The following is a 19,365-nucleotide window of genomic DNA, read 5'->3' as shown; positions in this document are numbered from 1 at the left end:
CCACCTGGTGATCTCCAGATGTTTTGAACTATAACTCCCAGTATTTCTGGCCATTGTCCATGCTGGCTGGGGCTGATGGGAATTGAAGTCCCAAACCTCTGGAGGGCAACAGGGTGGGGAAAGGTGATCTAACATCTATCTATCTATCTATCTATCTATCTATCTATCTATCTATCTATCTATCTTTATTATATATATATATATATATATATATATATATATATATATATATAGGCATATAATATCTGAAATTGTTGTTTGACTTGGCACCTATTTATTTTGTCCATTTTTTTTTTTTTAAAATGAGTGGATAGTAAAAATTGTGGGGTGGCGGACACAAATCAAATGTCACCTGCCCACATAGAGGGGGAAGGCTTGGAGCCCACATATAAGGAGGATGGAAAGCAGGGAGTGTGGAAGGAGAAAGCAGGAGGAAAAAAGGACTGGCCAATACAAGGAATGTTTTCCCTCCCTCTGTAACCACTCTGACCACAGCCCCACAGTCTAGGCCTCATGCTCGTACAGCTCCAGTCCTACACACCGGGTGTCCTGTTCCAGCGGACTCCATCATCCTTTCTGGCAGCAGCCAAAGGGAGGGTGCAGGGCATAAAGCAGCTGGCTGAAGCAGGTGTGGGACACAGCAGGTTGCGAACCCCGGGCAGAACTGCAGGGACTGACCCAAGAGCTGGGGGCTCAGTTTCAGGACCATGGAGAGCAGCCCTGCAGCTAAGGTAAGGCCAAGTCTCCCCAGCACTGGCCTAGAGCAACTGACGGGTTTTTATAACCAGGGCAGAAATGTCCTTCTGGGAGTTCCACCTCTTCAAGTGCTACATTTGGTTTTTAAAGGACCAGTGTCCTTTCCCAAAGCCGCTGGCTTCTTCTGGGGTGGCGGAGGAGTGAGTAGCTGGGTAGGGAATGCTCCTCAGAGCATCCTTGCTCATTGGAGGAGCCTGAGGTCCGCTTCTTGGAATCAGAGGGCAGGGAGACCTCCCAGGCATTGACTGGACAGGGTGCAGGAAGAGAGGTGGAGGGCCCCACTTGCGAAGAACCAGGAACTGGTTTGAACTCCTCCTCTAAGTTATCCAACTCTCAGAGGGCTCCCAGTCCTGGGCCATGACACCGGGCTTTAGGTGGGAGGGATCTGCTCTATTGGCCAATTCCTTTCTTTTCCAGCAATCTCTCCCCCAACCCACAACCTACCCCTTCACTCCTGGCTCCTCATTCCCTTTGCCTTTGCATTCACTCCTGGCTCCTCATTCCCTTTGCCTTCCCTGCTCTATGCAGGGGAAGAAGGGAATCTGGATTATGCCCATATCTGAGGCCTGGGGAAACTGAGAGCCAATGACATGCAACCCTAAGTTGGACTAGAATCTAGTCCCTAGATGGACCATCAGTCTGTTCCAGCCTGCCAGTTCTTATGAGATGCTCTGCTATTTAGAGAGGTGGTGGGTTACAGTTATTCGGGAGCTGGGGTTAAAGAACAACAAGAGGCCAAGGAATATCAGAGGAGCAGAGATTCTTCAAATGGCTGCCTCTGGAGCAGGTTGGCCTGGGAGATGCAAGGGAAGGCAAATAAAGCAGAGCAATTGAAGAGGAGTACCAGGTCGCCATGGGTGGCCATCTTCAAGGCCCCACTGCAGCCTCCACTGCTTGTTTATCCATGTGTCTAAGAGGAACTGTACTTGTTGCTCAGGCGGGAGCTGCTCTGGTCGAGGCACAGTTCCTGACCATTGGCTTTCCACTTCCCAACGGAGCCCTTGTCATCTGTCGGTACAAGGCCAAGGGCTGGTCTCTGGCACCAGCAACAAAGACACGACTACGAGAAACAAGCCAGAAAGAAAAAGTGTTTAGGCTTTTGGAAGGCAGTGGAGGCTGGTGGCTCCAATGTCAATGGGGTGGTGAATCCACTTCGGATCGAGTCAGAACTGGTGCTTGGATAGCTCCTTTAGAGTTCTGACTGGTTCTGACTGAAACCTGGAGTGGATTCGCCATCCCACTGACATCGGAGCCACCAGCCTCCACTGTTGGAAGGGCTGACATGCTGCATTCCTGGGGTGATGACAGGTCTGTGCCAAGCCACCCCCACCCCACTGCCCTCTCCCAGGGAGAGGATGGGATATAATTTCTCAGGCACGCTAGGATGGAACCGAAACTAAAATGCACCCCAAATTAGTGCAATCTTTTAGAAAGTTGAAAATTTGCACGTGCTGCTTTTGGACATTTAACTCGATAGACTTTAAGGGTGCTTTGTTTTGTTATTTTAAAAATAACTTCATGGAGAGGTGGGATTTCAGGACAAAAACAGGTAGGGGGAACCTTAAACCCTCCTCTCCAGAAGTGCCATGGCCCTGATCAAAATTGGGGCTATGCACACTTGCAGGAGAGTAAATAAAAGTAGCATACATAGCTCCACTATGTGCGCTTAAAGGAACAATGAGTTTGGACTGAAGACAAGAAAGTTATGTACCTGTTTCAGTTCTTGAACACCTTTATGGTCCCCTATCCCCACAATTCATGAAAACAACAGTAAATGTCATCTGGGATTGCTTATTTCCTATGATGCTTTTTATGCATCTAAACCAGTGATAGGTAATTTGGTGCCCTCCATAGTTGGAATTCCAATGCACATAATCCCCAATTCATTGGCCATACTGGCTGAGGATGATGGGAAATGTAGTCCAACACATCTAGAGGGCACCGGTTTGCTTATCCCTGACCAAAACTGTGCATGTACAAAGAGCAGGAAAAGGACTTCTTGAGAGAGGAAGAAGCAATCTAAAGAAAGCTTTTCCCTACTTCTTCCTTTAACAACTTGGCTATCTCGCTCAGCCCCTTCCTTTCAGAAAGCAACCCCTTGCTCCTCCAAGAGCCCAGCTGCTTTCCTACCTGGAAGCAGTTCTTAAATTTCCGGCTGACAAAATAGAGAGCCACAGGGTTGATGCAGGAGTTGAGTGAGGCCATGTTGATACCAAAGTAGTCCATGACCAGAAGGAAGCTGGGTGGGGAAGAGAAAGGAAAACCAGTGATGTCAGGATGGAGCTGAGCACAAAATACTGGCAAAAAGTCTGCTTGTTTCAACTCTTTGCCAGTTCTTTGGGCTCGATCAAGGTTTTCAGCCAACTGCATGCCAACTTCATGTAGGGCACATGCTTTGTGTGGAGATGATCCCTGGTTTAAGTCCCAGCATCTCTAGTTGAAGAATCTTGGATACTTTCTCCCATGAAAGCATTAAGATATATTTTTGGAGACCCTGTTCTAGGTACCCTCCTCTTTGGAAATCAAGTAGGTGGTTACCCAGGAGGAAGATGGCCAGTGTAACAGAAAAATGAGTAGTGAAATGATTGGCAGCAGGGGCCAGATGTAGTGGTCAGTTTTGAAGTGCAGGACCTCATTGTGACAGCCCCCATAGTCACAGGGATGTTGAACCTCACAGTGCCAATAGTAAAGAGGGGGGGGAGAAAAATTGGGGAAAAATCCATTATTTCCTCTGTTTCTCTCCCACCCATGGATTTTTTCCAAAATAAAAAATAAAAATGGGGGTGTACTTCCTCTCTCAAATGTTTCTGCCCCCCTGCCACCCCCCCACAGTCCTTCACATCTCTAGTCAATAACTCCTGCATTAGTCTGAATGGCTTGTATGTTGGGGAGATGTCTCATACCCCTGCACTGAGATGTCCTTAGATATGTACCACCCATCCTTTGAGCCCTAAGGGATTTATACCCAGACATCTTAAGAACCACCTTCTCTCATCTGGACCAAACAGCACACTGCATTCAACAGAGGAAGCCCTGCTCAGATGTTGCTGCACCATCATCTTAGGTGTGGAGGGTGCAGGACAGGGCTGAACTATGGACCACAGTGGCACCCAAACTATGGAACTCCTTGCCTCATGAGACCCAGGTAACCTCTTCCCGTTGCTTGTTTAAGCATGGACACTATTGTTTAGATGCACATTTTTGGCTCAGTTTGACTTGGCTTTGGCTGCTGATTTGGGAATTGGCAGCCATTTGTTGATTTGACCTCTGGCTGTTCAGTTTTATGGTCAATTGTTGTCTTGTTGCAGTTTTGTTGTGATTCTATGATAGCCCTTTGCTGCCCTGAGAGCCCCAGGTGGAATGGAAAGGTGGAATATAAATTGGTCAATAAATAAATAAAAGTCAAGTGAAGAGGCTAATGGTGGACACAACTTCAGGGACTCTGGAGCTCTCTGCCAGGAACAAAAGATGGCACTTCTGAGACTGAACCCTTACCTAAGCAGCTCACATCTATCCACGTCTTGTGGGTTATAGATGGTCTTCTTGAGGATCCTGCTGAGATGCAGAGGTAGCCAGCAGAGGGCGAAGATCAGCACCAGACAGAACACCGTCTTGGCCACTTCCCGGCGCTGGAACGCCCAAGTCCAGCCATATGAATAAAGGGGTGGGGAAGATGAACACGACCGCGTGAGCATGGGTCAGAGAGGCTAAGAAATCCCACCAACCCCATTCTTCACATCACTATCTCCCAAGGCCCTGCCTTTCCCTTTCTCCCACTCTGTTGCTGTTCCATGTCTGCCTTTCTCCGTTGTCCCTCATACCCTTTAATGGGGTGGGAAACCTCAGGTCTGAAGGCCCTTCCCCAGACCCACTCCCTTTCCCCCAACCACCAATTGTCCACCAGTGGTTTGGTAATGTCCTGACTTCTGTGCAGTTTTGTTCCCATTCTAAAACGCTGAAATACCTCCCCTAAGGCGCCTACGTTACTGGCAGTGAGAGCTTTAAGCTGAAACAAGCTGGGAGTTTCTGGTAATTTTCTCCCTGTCCCATTTGCTTTTAGCCCTGCAACCCCACTGGAATGCATGTCCAAGAGCTTCATCAAAATGTAATTCAGCCCTCAGGCAGACAGTGTTGGAACTATGCATGCAACGCAGCTAGTTTCAAAAAGAAAGGAGAACGGCTGATATGTCTGCATGGAAAGGGAATAGATAGCGGACCTCCAAGCTTCCTAAACTGTCTTCTGATCTGTGCTGACCTTCCTTCCAGTGCTAGACTGACACTCTTAGGGTTGCTGACCTCACTTCCTACTTCCTTCTTCTCTGTGATCTTGCCTCTCAGAGAGGAGACGTCTCTTTGGGTCTCCCTCCATCTTGAGTTGGGGCCCCTCCTATGCAACATGTATTTCCTGCAGTAAATACAAGCCTTCTTATTCCTTTGACCCAGTGTGATTTATCCATGGGAAAGCGTGCTCCTTCAGCTAAGATTCCACACAGCTCAGCAATTGTCAGGTTCTCGCTGTTCTGCCAACAGACAGAGGCTGTGCATCCCTGCAGTAGACTATGCCGGGCCAGACTGACCCTTGGTCAGACCCAGTGCAAGTCAGCTTTCCTGTGTTGGGTTCCTTGTGTGCCAGCTGAGGAACAAGGCTCACCCGCTTCATGTGATCATTCAGCGCGATCCTCATGCCGTTCCTCTTGCTCAGCATCTCACATGACATGAGGGAATAGAAGATGCCGGTGCAGGCCAGAGGCAGGCAGAAGTAGAATCCAAAAAGCCACCAGTCTTTCACATCCTTGTAGAACTGCAGAGAGGAGGGAAGCAGTGAGGACAATGACCTCTCCCCTCCAGAGGGTGCCTTTGCCATGCACACAACATCCAGCAGGGCAAGGGAATGTCAGCTGCCTTGGCGGCCATTGCCCTTGGGCCACCTGAGGGAGGCATGAAAAGTGCCCGAACATGTTGGGTGGTGGGGCAAGAGGGCACCATCTGGTATGGTGTGAAATCAACATCTGGTTGGCCAGGATGCTGGATTAGATGGAACTTTGGTATGATCCAGCATGGTAAGACAAGCCATCATCTGGCCGAGAGGGCAATGGCCTTCATCACTGTAGCCTTGGTTGGCCAGGATCTGTGATGGCACTGTAAATTTTGAAGTGCAGGCACTCATCATGGCAGTCCCCATAGCCATGCCCCCAAGGAGAGGCCAAAATCCAGACAGCTGTGTTGATCCATCCAGTGGGGGCTGGGGGCTCTGATTTCAGTGGGGCTGTGAATCCATTCTGGCCTTCAGTCAGAATCAGCCAGAACTCTAAAAGAGCTATACAAGGTGACAAATTTATTTTGGGGATAGGGTTTAGCACCTTGGAGAGCTCCTTTAGAATTCTGTCTGGTTCTGGCTGAAACCAAGAATGGATTCTTCGCAGCCCCACCGAAATCAGAGCTTCCAGCCTCTACTGGACCCATCTCTCTCTCTCTCTGTGTGTGTGTGTGTGTGTGTATTATATATGTATTTTACAAACTTAAAGAGTCTGAATTAATCATTCAGGACTAAGCCACCCCAGAAGGACCAAGCCACCCCATTAGCGAATAGCCAATGTTTTAAGGAAGCATGATGTAGTAGTAATGGGGGACTTCAATTTCCCCGATATTTGTTGGGAGACAAATTCTGCAAAACATGGCCCCTCCAGGAAATTCCTGACTTGTGTGGCGGATAACTTCCTCCTACAGAAAGTACAGGAAGGAACTAGAGGATCAGCTATCCTTGACTTGATCCTAACCAACAGAGATGACTTAGTGGATAAAGCAGCAGTTACAGGAACTCTGGGGGAAAGCGACCATGTTGCACTTGAGTTCTTGGTTCTAAGGGAAGCAAAAGCCGAGTGTAGTCAAACGCGTACCCTGGATTTTAGGAAAGCTGATTTTAATAAACTCAGAACAATGATCAGTAAGGTCACATGGCAAGCGACGCTAACGAGAAAAGGAGTCCAAGATGGGTGGGAGCTCTTAAAAAAGGAAATTCTCAAGGCACAATCACAAACAATTCCAACAAGAAGAAAAGGTGGAAGACAACAGAAGAAGCCAATGTGGCTTCACAAAAAGCTTAGGGATGACCTGAAAACAAAAAAGGACACATATAGGAAGTGGAAAGAAGGCCAAGTAACAAAGGAAGAGTACAGGCAGGTAGCACAGAATTGCAGGGATGGCGTCAGGAAGGCTAAAGCTGAGAACGAGCTGAGGTTAGCGAGGGAGACTAAAAGCAACAAAAAGGCTTTCTTCAGCTACCTGCCTAGTAAAAGTCAGAGGAAAGAAATGGTGGTTCAGCTATTAAATAAGGATGGCAAAATGTTAACAGATGACAAAGAAAAGGCAGAGGTTCTCAATTCCTACTTTGGCTCAGTCTTCTCCCAAAAGAGGGTCTATGACCCCCCTGGCAAAGGCGAAGTGCAGGCAGAAGGGGCAGGATTGCAGCTTGAGATCGATAGGCATATCGTCAAGGAACACCTAATTACTCTGAATGAGTTCAAATCTCCAGGGCCAGATGAACTGCATCCTAGAGTAATAAAGGAAATGGCAGAAGAACTCTCAGAACCGCTGTCTATTCTCTTTGAGAAATCGTGGAGGACGGGGAAAGTGCCAGATGACTGGAGGAGGGCTAATGTTGTCCCTATCTTCAAAAAGGGTAAAAAGGAGGAACCTGGGAACTACAGACCAGTCAGTCTGACATCAATCCCAGAGAAAATTCTGGAGCAGATCATAAAGCAATCCATCTGGAAGCACCTTGAAAACAATGCCATGATTACTCGAAGCCAACATGGATTTGTCAAGAACAAGTCCTGCCAGACAAATCTGATCTCATTTTTTGATCAAGTAACCTTCCTTGTAGACAGTGGGAATGCTGTAGACACCATATACCTCGACTTCAGCAAAGCTTTCGACAAAGTGCCCCATGATCTCCTGATGAGCAAACTAGCTCGAAGTGGGCTAGATGAAACAACGATCCGGTGGATCCACAGTTGGCTACAGAATCGGACTCAAAGAGTGCTTATCAATGGGACCTTCTCAAACTGGAGAGAAGTAATGAATGGGGTACCAAAGGGCTCAGTCTTGGGCCCAGTGCTCTTCAACATTTGTATTAATGACTTGGAGGAGGAGGTGCAGGGAATGCTGATCAAATTTGCAGATGACACAAAATTGGGCAGGATAGCTAATATTTTGGAAGACAGAAACAAAATTCAAAGTGATCTGGATAGACTGGAGCACTGGGCAGAAAACAACAGAATGACATTTCATAGGGATCAATGCCAAGTTCTGCACCTAGGAAAAAGAAACCAAATGCACAGTTACAAGATGGGGGATACGTGGCTCAACAACACTACAAGCGAGAAGGATCTTGGAATTGTTGTCGATCACAAGCTAAATATGAGCCAACAATGTGATGTGGCTGCAAAAAAGGCCAATGCTGTTTTGGGCAGCATTAATAGAAGCATAGCTTCCAAATCCCGGGAAGTACTAGTTCCCCTCTACTCAGCACTGGTTAGGCCTCATCTGGAGTACTGTGTCCAGTTCTGGGCACCACACTTTAAGAAGGATGCAGACAAACTGGAGAGGGTTCAGAGGAGGGCAACAAAGATGATCAGAGGACTGGAAACAAAGCCCTATGAAGAGAGACTAAAAGAACTGGGCATGTTTAGTCTTGAGAAGAGAAGACTGAGGGGAGATATGATAGCGCTCTTCAAGTACTTGAAAGGTTGTCACAGAGAGGAAGGCCAGGATCTCTTCTTGATCATCCCAGAATGCAGGACACAGAATAATGGGCTCAAGTGACAGGAAGCCAGATTTTGGCTGATCATCAGGAAAAACTTCCTGACTGTTAGATCAATACGACAATGGAACCAATTACCTGGGGAGGTGGTGGGCTCTCCCACACTGGAGGCCATCAAGATGAGGCTGGACAGCCATCTGTCAGGGATGCTTTGACTTGGATTCCTGCATTGAGCAGGGGGTTGGACTCGATGGCCTTGTAGGCCCCTTCCAACCCTACTATTCTATGATTCTAAGGCTTTGTGTTGTTATAACACTGATTGTTGCGGGAATATGCATGCTTCCCCCAGCTACTGTGAAGATTGCAGCTAAGCCCAGAGGGAATTCTGAGGGGGTGGCAGAAGACATCAGTGCCCCTGCTAATACAAAAAGTGCTGGTGCTGCATTCCTGTGAGCCCTGAGTCCATTACGCTGCAGCTAATGTGTGGTGTGACTCTGGGATGGAGCCTGGCACGAGATGAGCTTTTAGAGAGGTGCTCCCTAGCAGCCGAAGCAAGAGGGGGCAAGCATTTAAGGCAACGAGGACCACCGGTTCTTCAAGATCTCTGCCTGCCCACCCAGTGAAGGCTGGTGGCTCTGATGTCAGGGCAGCAAATCCACCCTGGATTTCAGTCTGAGCCAGTCAGAATTCTAAAGGAGCTGTCCAAGGTGATCCGCCCCTTGGATAGCTCCTTCAGCATTCTCGCTGGTTCGGACCGAAACCCAGAGTGGATTCTCTGACCCACTGACATCGGAGCCACCAGCCTCCACTGCACCCACCCACCCACCCACCCCAAGCGAGGACGCACCCTCATGAAGCCAGATGTCTGCTCGGGGGCCAGCATGCAGACCCAGTGCACCTGTTCGTGGTAATTCAGCTTCACCAGGTCAAAGGCAATGGCTTCGGGAACGGCTAGGGCAATGGCCACCACCCAGATGAGGATCGCCTCGACCGCCTTCCACATGGGGATGCCAATCCCTTGGATCCGGCTCCAAGAGGCAACCGCTCGGTACCTGCACAACCACCACAGGGGTGGGGAGAAGGCACAAGCAATGAGGCAGCTGGAACCTCTCAATTCCCACACATGGATGAAGGGAAAATGCTGCAGGGGTGATGGTGGCAGCTGGTGCAGGAGCTCATGGATGCTCAATCTGCCTTAGGTTGGGTGGTGGGTTAGGCAAACATGTGACATTTTGAAAAAGTGGCCCAGGGGTCACCACCAATTGCCGCGGGGAATGAAATGTTGGCAGCACCCCTCCCTTCTGGGTTTGCACCTTTCTTGCCCTCCCAGCTTCTGTATTCTCACTCCCCCCACACACACCTTTTTTTATTTTTTGTTTTGCACAGGACTTTCCCCCTATTATTATTACTATTATTACTATTGATGATGATGATGATGATGAATGTATTAATTACATTTATATCCTGTCTTTTCCCCCAAGGTGGCTTACATTATCCTCCTCCTCCTCTCCATTTTATCCTCACAACAACCCTGTGAGGTAGGTAAGCCAAGGCTGAGAGTCTTGACTGTGACTGGCCCAAATTCACCCTGTAAGCTTGCATGGCTGAGTGGGGACTAGAAGCCGGATCTCCGGAATCCCGGTCCAACACTCTCACCTCTACACCACACTGGCTCTCTTTTGAAGCCTATGGAGCGATATTGCTCTGAATTTAACAGAACTGGAGGAAGAGTGGGGGGAGCCCACGCCCACGCCCACCCCCACGCCCACCCCCTACCAAGGACGCTGTTGCCCCAAGGGTCTTGAAAGGCTCCTGACAATCCACAAAATACAGACAGAACTGAATTTACACAATCTGTACATCCCAATGTCTGGAGTATGTTTGACATCCATATTTGTAGGGGAGAATTTCGAAGAGCATTTCAGGGAGCAACCCTTTTTAGTCTGAATGCCTGCCGAGCACACTGAGAGGCAGCCCATGAATTAAATGTGCCCCCACACTCTCTCAAAACCCCCATGTTTAAGCGTAGTCATGCAGTCTGCCTTGTATGTGGAGGCTGGCCAAGGGAAGAGTGAGGCACACCACGCCGATCAGGCTGGCTGGGAGGCGGCAAAGGCGGTCTGTTACCTGTCTATGCTAAGAGCACAGAGACTCAGGACTGTGATGCCGACGGAGGCCTTCTGAATGAATGGCACCAGCTTGCACACCTGCACGCCAAATGGCCAGTCCTCTGCAAGCAGCTGGAGGGAGAGGAAGCGCACCATTAGCAGGCCATTTCAGAGGAGAATTGGGTTTCTTCACAGAACATGTGTATGTATCTATTCTGTGATTCCATGATTCTATGTGTGTGTAGGAGGAGGTTCAGCCCATCCTTACAACAGGGTTGGACAACCCCCAGGACCAAATCTGCCCCAACTGCAGGCCAAATCGGTCCTCCCAGGTTCTCCAGATACCCATGTCCGTTCCCCTTCCTTTGGTCCAATGCGCTTTCCCCCAGTCAGTGACGGCTCCAGGATTTTGAGAGCCCATGGGCAAGACACCCTCATTGGGCCCGCTCCCTCGGCGAGTCCGCCTTCTCACTGCCGTTGTCACCAGCTGCTAGTGTTCCTCATCATCTTTCTCATCATTGCTACCACGTGCTTGCTGGCAGAAAATCAGCATGCAGTGTGGTCTGAATGCAGGGCAGTCTATTCTCCCCGCTCAGTATTTTACCACTTTGTGTTCTGCAGCATGGGTTTCACTAGGGATGGTGGAGAATTCTCCCATGGACTCCAGGGAATTCTCCCCTGGAGTCAGTGGCGGAACAGATTGCTCCCCCCCCACCCCGCAAAGTCCCTGTGGACCGGATCCTACCTGCCTCCGGCTGGTCCAGATCTAGCTGCTGCTGCCTGCTGCTCTGCGGCCGCAAATGGCGTCCCCTACGCAGGACGCCATTTTTGTCGTTGCTTTAAACGTGATAGGCTACATAAATATTTATGCAGCCTATCACGGCTAAAGTGGGGACGCAAATGGCGTAGGGGATGCCATATTTGTGTCCCTGCCAGGCCGTGATAGGCTATGTAAGTATTTATGTAGCCTATCACGGCAAAGAGCAGGGATGCAAATGGCATCCCCTAAGCCATTTGCGTCCCCGCTTTAGCTGTGATAGGCTACGTAAATACTTACATAGCCTATCACGGCCTGGCAGGGATGCAAATGGTGGCCGGCTTAGCAGCCGCCATTTGCGGCCGCAGCCTGGCAGTGGCCAGAAGTCCAGCTGTGGCCGGCCCTGGTCGGCGGCTCTGTGGCCTTGCCGCAGGGCGGAGCCAGCCAGGGAAGATTCTGGGGGGAAGGGACGGATCACCTCCACCCCCCCACCGTGGACTGCCAGACCGGAATGGGGTGAGTATTCCGCACACCCCTGTCAGGGGGCCCTAGCCGGCCTCTTTCAGTCTACTCCAGTAGCCAGCTATAGACACAGACAAAGGATTCTTTTCAAGGCTTTATTCCTCTTACAACTTAATAACTCTATCACCAGCGACTAAGCTATGAACAGCAGAGTAACCTATGCCCCGGGTTGGAAACAGTTGGTCCCCGTTTGAACAAGAATCACTTGCAGACCCCGAACTTATGGGCTAGGGAGAGTCCCTCCCCCTTTCCCTTGGGTCCTCTGGATGCGACTGTTGCTTGCGCGCCAAATGGGCGCTATGCCTCCTTTCCACACCCTCCATAGCTGGTCGCTCTTTGCATCTGCGTCGAGCATCCAGCCAGCCCCCCTCCAGCACTCTCTCACTGCTAGTGTCACTATCTATCCCAGGAATGCTGACAGGAGGAATCTCTGCCATCTGCAGGGCCTGGGAGGGATGAGCACGCTCCTCTCCCATGGACGGCTGTTCCTCCTCAGAATCAGAACTGCTCTGAGGTTCTATGGGCTCAGTGTCCACCCTGACAACCCCTAGGTTTCACCGCTCTAATTGGGCTCATGTATGCCCTTTCAAAACTTAAAAAGAAAAAAGTGCAGTATGTGCATACTGCACTCTTTTTCTCTATGATAGCAAATAGCGACAATGGCTCAGTGCAAGTGCATCCGCTCTGCATGTGGAAGGTCACGGGTTCAGTCCCTGACATCTCTAGCTAAAAGGATCAGGAAGCAGGCAATGGGGGAGACCTCTGCCTGGGACCCCGGAGAGCTGCTGGGATAGGCTGGAGCTCAGCAGTAGAACACTTACTTTGCATGCAGAAGGTCCCAGGTTCAGTCCTTGGCATGTTCTGATAACATGACTGGGTTGCAGGTGATGTGGATGAGTATTGCCTGAGTCCCTAAGCAGTGCTCGGCTAGATGGTAAGGGTGTCCGCCGCTTGGATATCCAGTTCTTTTTCGGTTTGATGGAGTTCTGCGGCATGCACTGCCCAATTTGTGTTTGCGAGCTGAGCTGTAGGCTTTTTCCTGAACTCTGGGAACTTTTTTGTGCATCCCCCCACCCCCGGTTCTACAGTTTCTGCAAATTTCTGGGCATTTTGCACAAATTGCAGCCGAATTTGCACAAAGTCCTCAGAAATTCCCACAAATTGCAGAACCTGCAAAAAAGAAGAAGTGTAAAATGCCCAGAAAATCCGTGAACTGACCCAACTTGCAGCAAATTGAGTTGGGCAACAAAGCAGGAACCAAAGCAAAGTCCAGGGTGCTGAACCTAGGAAAACCTGTTGAACGCCACCCCAAAACAGATTTCTCCAACATCCCTACTAGGCGGACAAAGACTGACCCTGATGCAAGGCCGTTTCCTATGTTTCTAAAGCCCGAGTTGAGATTGTGGAAATACAGCTGAGGCAGGCAGGTTATTTGGGCTAAACATTCTATGTTGTGTGTCTGTCTGTATGAGTGAATGGGGTGAATGGAGTGTCTGTGTATGAATGGTGTGAATGGTGTGTGTGTGTGTGTGTGTGTGTGTGTCAATGCAATGTGTATGTGTGTGGGGGGATGGAGTATGTGTGTGTGTGTGTGTGTGTGTGTGTGATAGGGATGTCTGGATTTTGTGAAATTCATCCTGTGTATGTTTCATGGATCGTGCAGTGTTGTTTGTTCTGGCATCCATTCACAGACAGATTCATATTATTTTTTTTGTTATGCAGAAATAATTCCATAAGAAAATTTGCAACAATGTATGTAATTTACGTTAGTATGTAACATTTAGTTCATTGTCTCCCAATCCATTCAACTTTCCCCCTTGTATATTTTCCAGTCTCGGCAGAAACTTGCATATTTTCCAATATGCATGTTTCGGCCAGATGGGCAATTAAGAAATTAGATAGATAGATAGATAGATAGATAGGAGGGGGCTGAGGAGTGAGCACAAGTGTCCTGTTTTTCATTGTACAATCATCTCTTTGGCAGCCTGTAGCCTCCTCAGCTCCCTACACTTCAAGGGAAGCCCAGTGGAAGGCATCACCAGCTAATTCCTCCCATGGGGCTTTTTCAGATCAGGACGTGCAGGCAGTCTGGGAGGCTGGCTGTGATTCGGGTAGGGATGGGGGAGAATTTCTCCCTGAAACTTCGGGGGGCCGAGTGCCAACGTGTTCAGTCCCCCAAAGTAGTTTCGGGGAGAAATTCTCCACACACACCCGCCCCTTGCACCCCCCCCCGGGACGGGACTTACCTTTCCTGAATGTCCCTCCCGGCGGCGGGTCCCGGCGGCAGTTCGTCAGGTCTTCGACAGGGGCAGAGACGGCAGCCGGTCTTTTGACTGGCTGCCGCCGCCGCCATTCCAATAAAAGTAAAAAAAACAAACAACGCCCCCGTGATAGGCTACGTGACAATTAACGTAGCCTATCACGGCTAGATTTGCAAAGTCAGCCGTGATAGGCTACGTAAATCGTCACGTAGCCTATCACGGGTGACTTAAAAAAAAAAAGCGTGTACGGCTAATGGCGGCCCCCATAGGGAGCCGCCATTCATGTTCCTTATTTGGTCGCTGTAGTCTACGTAAAGATTACGTAGACTACGCCGAAAATAAGGGCAACGCTATTTGCGTTGCCCTTATTTTCACCGTAGTCTACGTAAATCTTTACGTAGACTACAGCGACCAAATAAGGAATGCGAATGGCAGCTCCCTATGGGGGCTGCCATTTGCATACGCGCTTTTTTTTTTAAAGTCACCCGTGATAGGCTATGTGACGATTTACGTAGCCTATCACGGCTGACTTTGCAGATCTAGCCATGATAGGCTACGTTAATCGTCACGTAGCCTATCACAAGGGCGTTTTTTTAAAAACTTTTTATTTCGCGGCCGGGCGAGGCAAGGCGCCTCCTCCCCGGCCTGAATTTCAGCCGGGCAAGGCGGGAAGCCTCCCCCCCCCGGCCTGAACTTCGGGGGGAGCAGCGAAGTGCCTCCCCCCCACCGCGAAGAAGCTGCAAGACCAGGTAAGTGGCTTTCGTGCACCCCTAGACTCGGGAAGCTCAAAAACACCTCCCAAAGAAATTCAACATAAATTATAGGCTGTCCTGAGAATGCGGCAGAACAATGGAAGCCCCTTTCATGGGGGAAGAAAACTTTCAGGAAATTGGAGGAAAGATTTTGGCAAAGCACTAACTCTGCCTCATCCCTGGAGCTTGACACAACACTGCCCCCCACCTCACACCTGCGTTGTGGTGGATACAAAATGGGGGCCAGCCTGCCAACACAGGTGATGCTGTTGCAGCACGAAAAAAACCCAAATCCTTACCAAAAAAGACAGAAACTGTGCCACAAGCCCTGCCAATGGGGAGCCCTACCTGGGAGAAACTGTGGAGGATTTCTCCTTCCCCTGGAGAAATTAGGTGAAATCATCTCCCAAATTTCTCTACTCACAAATAAGGTGAACGCTTTTGAGAAGCCATCTCTGCACAACTGTAAGTAAATTGTGTAGCTCACGGTATTTGCGGCCATGAAGCACTTCCTTCTATGTAAATTGCATTGTGAAAGGCTGCAATGTACATAGAAGAAAGTGCTTTACAGCTGCAAATATCATAAGCTATACAATTTATGGCCATAACTCTCCCACGATTGGCTGGTGGTGGCCACCATTTGCCTATCGTGCCTTTTAGACAGCTGGAGAGCTGCTCCGCGAACTATGGGTGTGTGTGGCAGGGCTCTGGGGACATTTGCAGGGCCCTAAGTGGCCCAGATTTCCCACAGCGGACCCCCCCGAACTGGACTTTGGGGGGGTTCACCCATCCCTAAATATGGCAAGCAGGTCCATCACAGTCCTCTCCGTGTACCTTTGTCAAAATTGGCTGGTTGGAAGATGGGTAAGGATTTAATTTTGGTTTGTTTTTGAGAAGAATGGACCTCAAAGTTGCACATTTCTTCTTATCTGCGATGGAAAGAACCTGAGGTTTAAAAAATCCAAATGCAGGAGAAAGCAAAACTGATAGATTTGCCCATCCCTACGGGAGCTACAGAAGATGGCAGGAGTATCAGGGCAGACTCCAACAGGGTGTTTAGTCCCCACCAATGCTCTTATGCCCTGTCAATTCCATTGCGCAAGTGGCCCCAATTGCTTGTGTCAGAGTGATTTATTGCATCCCAGGCAACCCGAAATGAGTGGAAATGCTCACAGTAGGGAGCTCCGCCAACCTGCTTCCTTCCAGAAACAAGTGTTTCTGCTCATTTCAGAGCTTCTCCTAGGAAGTGCTAAATCTCCTTTGCATAAATGTGGGTCCTGCTTGCACAACGGAATTGGCAGGACCCACCACTCACGGAAGGGAATTGGTGGGGCAGAAATGGGGATTTTGTGGAAGTCTGAGAGAGGGGCTGGAGTCCAGTGGACTCCCCTCCCCTGCTTGATCTCCCAGCCCCTGCTCACCAAGCTGCAACACTTACTGGACCTGCTGGCTGAGCCAACGCACGTTCTGCGAGTGCTTAGCGGCCACCTATTCCCTCAGCAAGCTGCCATTTTGTGAAAAAATGGTGGCTCGAGTTTTTCCATAAATGTAATGTTACGTAAATGGCAGCCATAAAGAGGCCCATTTATGCAACATTACAGGCATAGGTGTTCTATTTAGACTATTTATGCCTGTAATGTTGCATAAATGGCCCCTTTACAGCTGCCATTTACACAACATTAGATTTATGGAAAAACCCAAGTCGCCATTTTGCAAAAACTGGCAGCTCACTGAGGGTATGGGCAGCTGCTGGCCACTCGCCAGGTGCCCATGGACCACGTGCTGGCTCACACGGCGTGGCGAGCAGGGGCAGGTGTCCGGTGGGGGTTTGGCAGATGGATGGCATGGATGGGGGTAACTCCATGCAACCCTAGGCAGAAAGGAATCAGCAGGGGCATAAGCGCCCCGTTGGATTCTGCCCTCCGACCTCCCCACAAAATGGAAGATCTGTGCTCTGGTCCCTTGCATTTGGACTGTTTTGGCTCCTAGCCAAGGTGCCTCCTGACTCATTTTAATCAGGAGATGCTTTGGCTAAGATCCAAAGCAACTGGGATCATCTGAGGGGGCCTGCATGAAACAGATACTTCCCACAGACATATTTTGCCCTGGAGGGCCCCCCTCCTGACTCGAGCACTTATGAAGGCCTGGTTTCGTTGCCTTTCTGACATCTGACCAACTTCTGGCTCATGAGCTCCACAACAGTAGCTCTATTGTATTCTTTGTTGCAGTGCAAAATAGGAAAGAAAGATGCATAAGAAGTTGCAGTGCAAAATAAGAAAGAAAGATTTTGAACATGGGATTCAAAAAGGGATGTTCCCATTCAGATGGGAGCCTTCCTGAATGCTTCTGAGCCTCCATACCTTTGCATACTGAGCCTAGGTCTACATCAGAGGTGGGCCACCTGTGGCCTTGAGTACGCCCCCGCCTGCTGCCACCCCGACCCTGCTGTAATCTGGCAACGTGGTAGCAAAACTATTGGTGGTATGCTGCTGAAATTTGGCAGTGAACCACTACAGAGACTGGAAAGTGCCCAATTTTAGCTTGTTCTCAAGCTAAATGTGACCCTTTTGAGTCTCCGTAGTGGCTTGCCATTGCATTTTGGCAGCACACCACCAAATCTTTTGCCACTCCAGGTGGCGTGGGGGCAGAAATGCAGCCCTTGGGTAGGTCTGGGGACTAAAAATTGGCCCCCAGACCACCTGAAGTTGCCCACCTCTGGTCTATGCACACAGGAGATGACAGATTGCACTACTTCAATTTATAGATGCAGGGTATGAGTTTTAAATGGTTATAGCACACTAGAGGGGTCAAATGACTTAATTTTGACTAGGGATGCCAGAGAAATCTGAAATGGAACCAAACAAGTTCAGATTTTGAGGAATCCAACTGGTGGATTCTGCAGTGGACTGGATCTCCCCCGTTGGGAGATTCTGCTGACTTGCGGACCGTCTTCCTAACTTTTCCGATTTTGCACAAATTTCATCATGGAAAAATACAGGTTTTTTTTTAAAAAAAGGCCAAAAATGTGCATTTCTGCATAGGCTAAGGCACAATAATTCATATTTAGGGGGGGATTTTGCATGTTTTGGAGGAATTAGTGCATTTTCACGTGTTTACAATTGCACAAATGCACATTTGTGCAAATTAAGGAACTAAAAAATCTTATTCCATCGATGGGTGGACTGAAGAATGAAAGGTGCTTCACAATCTGTGACACTCAGATGGAATGGGTTTTACACAATCCACACATCCATAATTTTAACCCGTTTGGTGCTCCATAGCCACTCTGGATGCCATCTATAATAATAATAATAATAATAATAATAATAATAATAATAATAATAATAATAATAATAATAATACAATTCTGGGGGGAGCTGCTGCTAGGGATGTATGGACTGTGTAAAATCTGCTGTCTGTATTTTGCAGATTGTCAGGCACCTTTTTCTCCATCATCCACTCACAGATGGATGTGATTTTTTTTTTTTGTCATGTGGAAAAATGCGCAAATAATTATGTAAGAGTTTTGGTAACAGTTCACATAATTGACCTTGGTACATACATTTAGCGTACCGTCCCCCATTCCATTCAACTTTTCATCAACAGAAACCTTCTATTTTCCTACGAATAAATATGCATAAATTTCCGGGAAGCAAAAACCAAACATCTGGAAGTCCATGGACTCTACATGGCCTGAGGGGATCACTCTGCAGTGGATTCCGCACATCGGATTCTTAGAAATCCAAGCTCATTTTAGTTCATCTCAAATTGCTCCAGCATCCCTAGCTGTAGCGGAGGGCCATGTGTTTCCCTCCTCTGCTGTAGAGTTTTCTTCTTTTAGTTTTAAAGAAGGTTAAAGGCACTTACTACATTTCCAACCTAGCTCACTGCAGACAGTACACTAGAAAGACCCACCGCACCACCACCGAGCTCAGTTTGGTGTCCCCTTCACCTTGGCACTCAGAGGAAGTGCTCAGTTTTCCCACCCAGCGCCTACCTTGTACACATTGATGGGCAAAGCAATGAGGATGTACAGAAGGTCTCCCAGAGCCAAGCTGGCAATGAGGACGTTGGGCCCATTCCTCATGCATTTGTTCTTGTAGATGATCCTCAGCAGGGTGGAGTTGCCGATGATGCCCACGATGAAGATCGTGCAAGAGACAAATGTGTTAATGTACTTAAAAGCATGCCGGATTTCCGTCGGCTTCGCACACATGACCGACAGCTGTGGGGCTTGTGTGATGGCATCTCCAAGAAGGCCTTCTGATTGGTTGGTTCTGGAGCCTGGGAGGATGCCCAGCCGGATGAGGCTGTGTGCTGGATCTTGGTCCAGAACCTCTAAGGGGATAGTGCTGTCCCTGAAGTTATTGGTCATCTGGCTGGAGGCGTTCAGGATAAGACAGCTCAGGCAAGAGGCCAACCAAAGAGGAGGGGGAAGGCTGCCCAT

The 19,365-nt window shown here is 49.0% G+C and overlaps 1 protein-coding gene across 1 annotated transcript; it reads right to left on the bottom strand.

Annotated features, from left to right (window-relative positions):
• Positions 1-1,610: 1,610 nt before the first annotated feature.
• Positions 1,611-19,365, bottom strand: LOC146338536 (endothelin receptor type B-like). Its single transcript, XM_084813330.1, has 7 exons — positions 18,916-19,365; positions 10,646-10,758; positions 9,366-9,570; positions 5,408-5,557; positions 4,252-4,385; positions 2,887-2,995; positions 1,611-1,816 (listed from the first exon to the last, which is right to left on the bottom strand). The coding sequence occupies exons 1-7, from the start codon at positions 19,363-19,365 to the stop codon at positions 1,667-1,669; spliced, it is 1,311 nt and encodes a 436-aa protein (XP_084669456.1). The 3' UTR covers positions 1,611-1,666.

This window comes from Heloderma suspectum, chromosome 9, assembly GCF_057233095.1.
Source record: "Heloderma suspectum isolate Gila_16-S chromosome 9, 16-S_ref, whole genome shotgun sequence".
Classification (NCBI taxonomy): domain Eukaryota; kingdom Metazoa; phylum Chordata; class Lepidosauria; order Squamata; family Helodermatidae; genus Heloderma; species Heloderma suspectum.
This window is presented reverse-complemented; position numbering and strand designations above follow the sequence as displayed.

What these genes read in the sequence shown, in the direction of transcription:
- LOC146338536 (XM_084813330.1), bottom strand. Translation starts at nt 19,365, where the DNA reads ATGGGCAGCCTTCCCCCTCCTCTTTGGTTGGCCTCTTGCCTGAGCTGT. An exon ending in TGCCCATCAATGTGTACAAG is followed by an intron (nt 10,759 to 18,915) that starts GTAGGCGCTGGG and finishes CTCTCCCTCCAG; the next exon opens with CTGCTTGCAGAGGACTGGCC. An exon ending in TGTGCTCTTAGCATAGACAG is followed by an intron (nt 9,571 to 10,645) that starts GTAACAGACCGC and finishes GTGGTTGTGCAG; the next exon opens with GTACCGAGCGGTTGCCTCTT.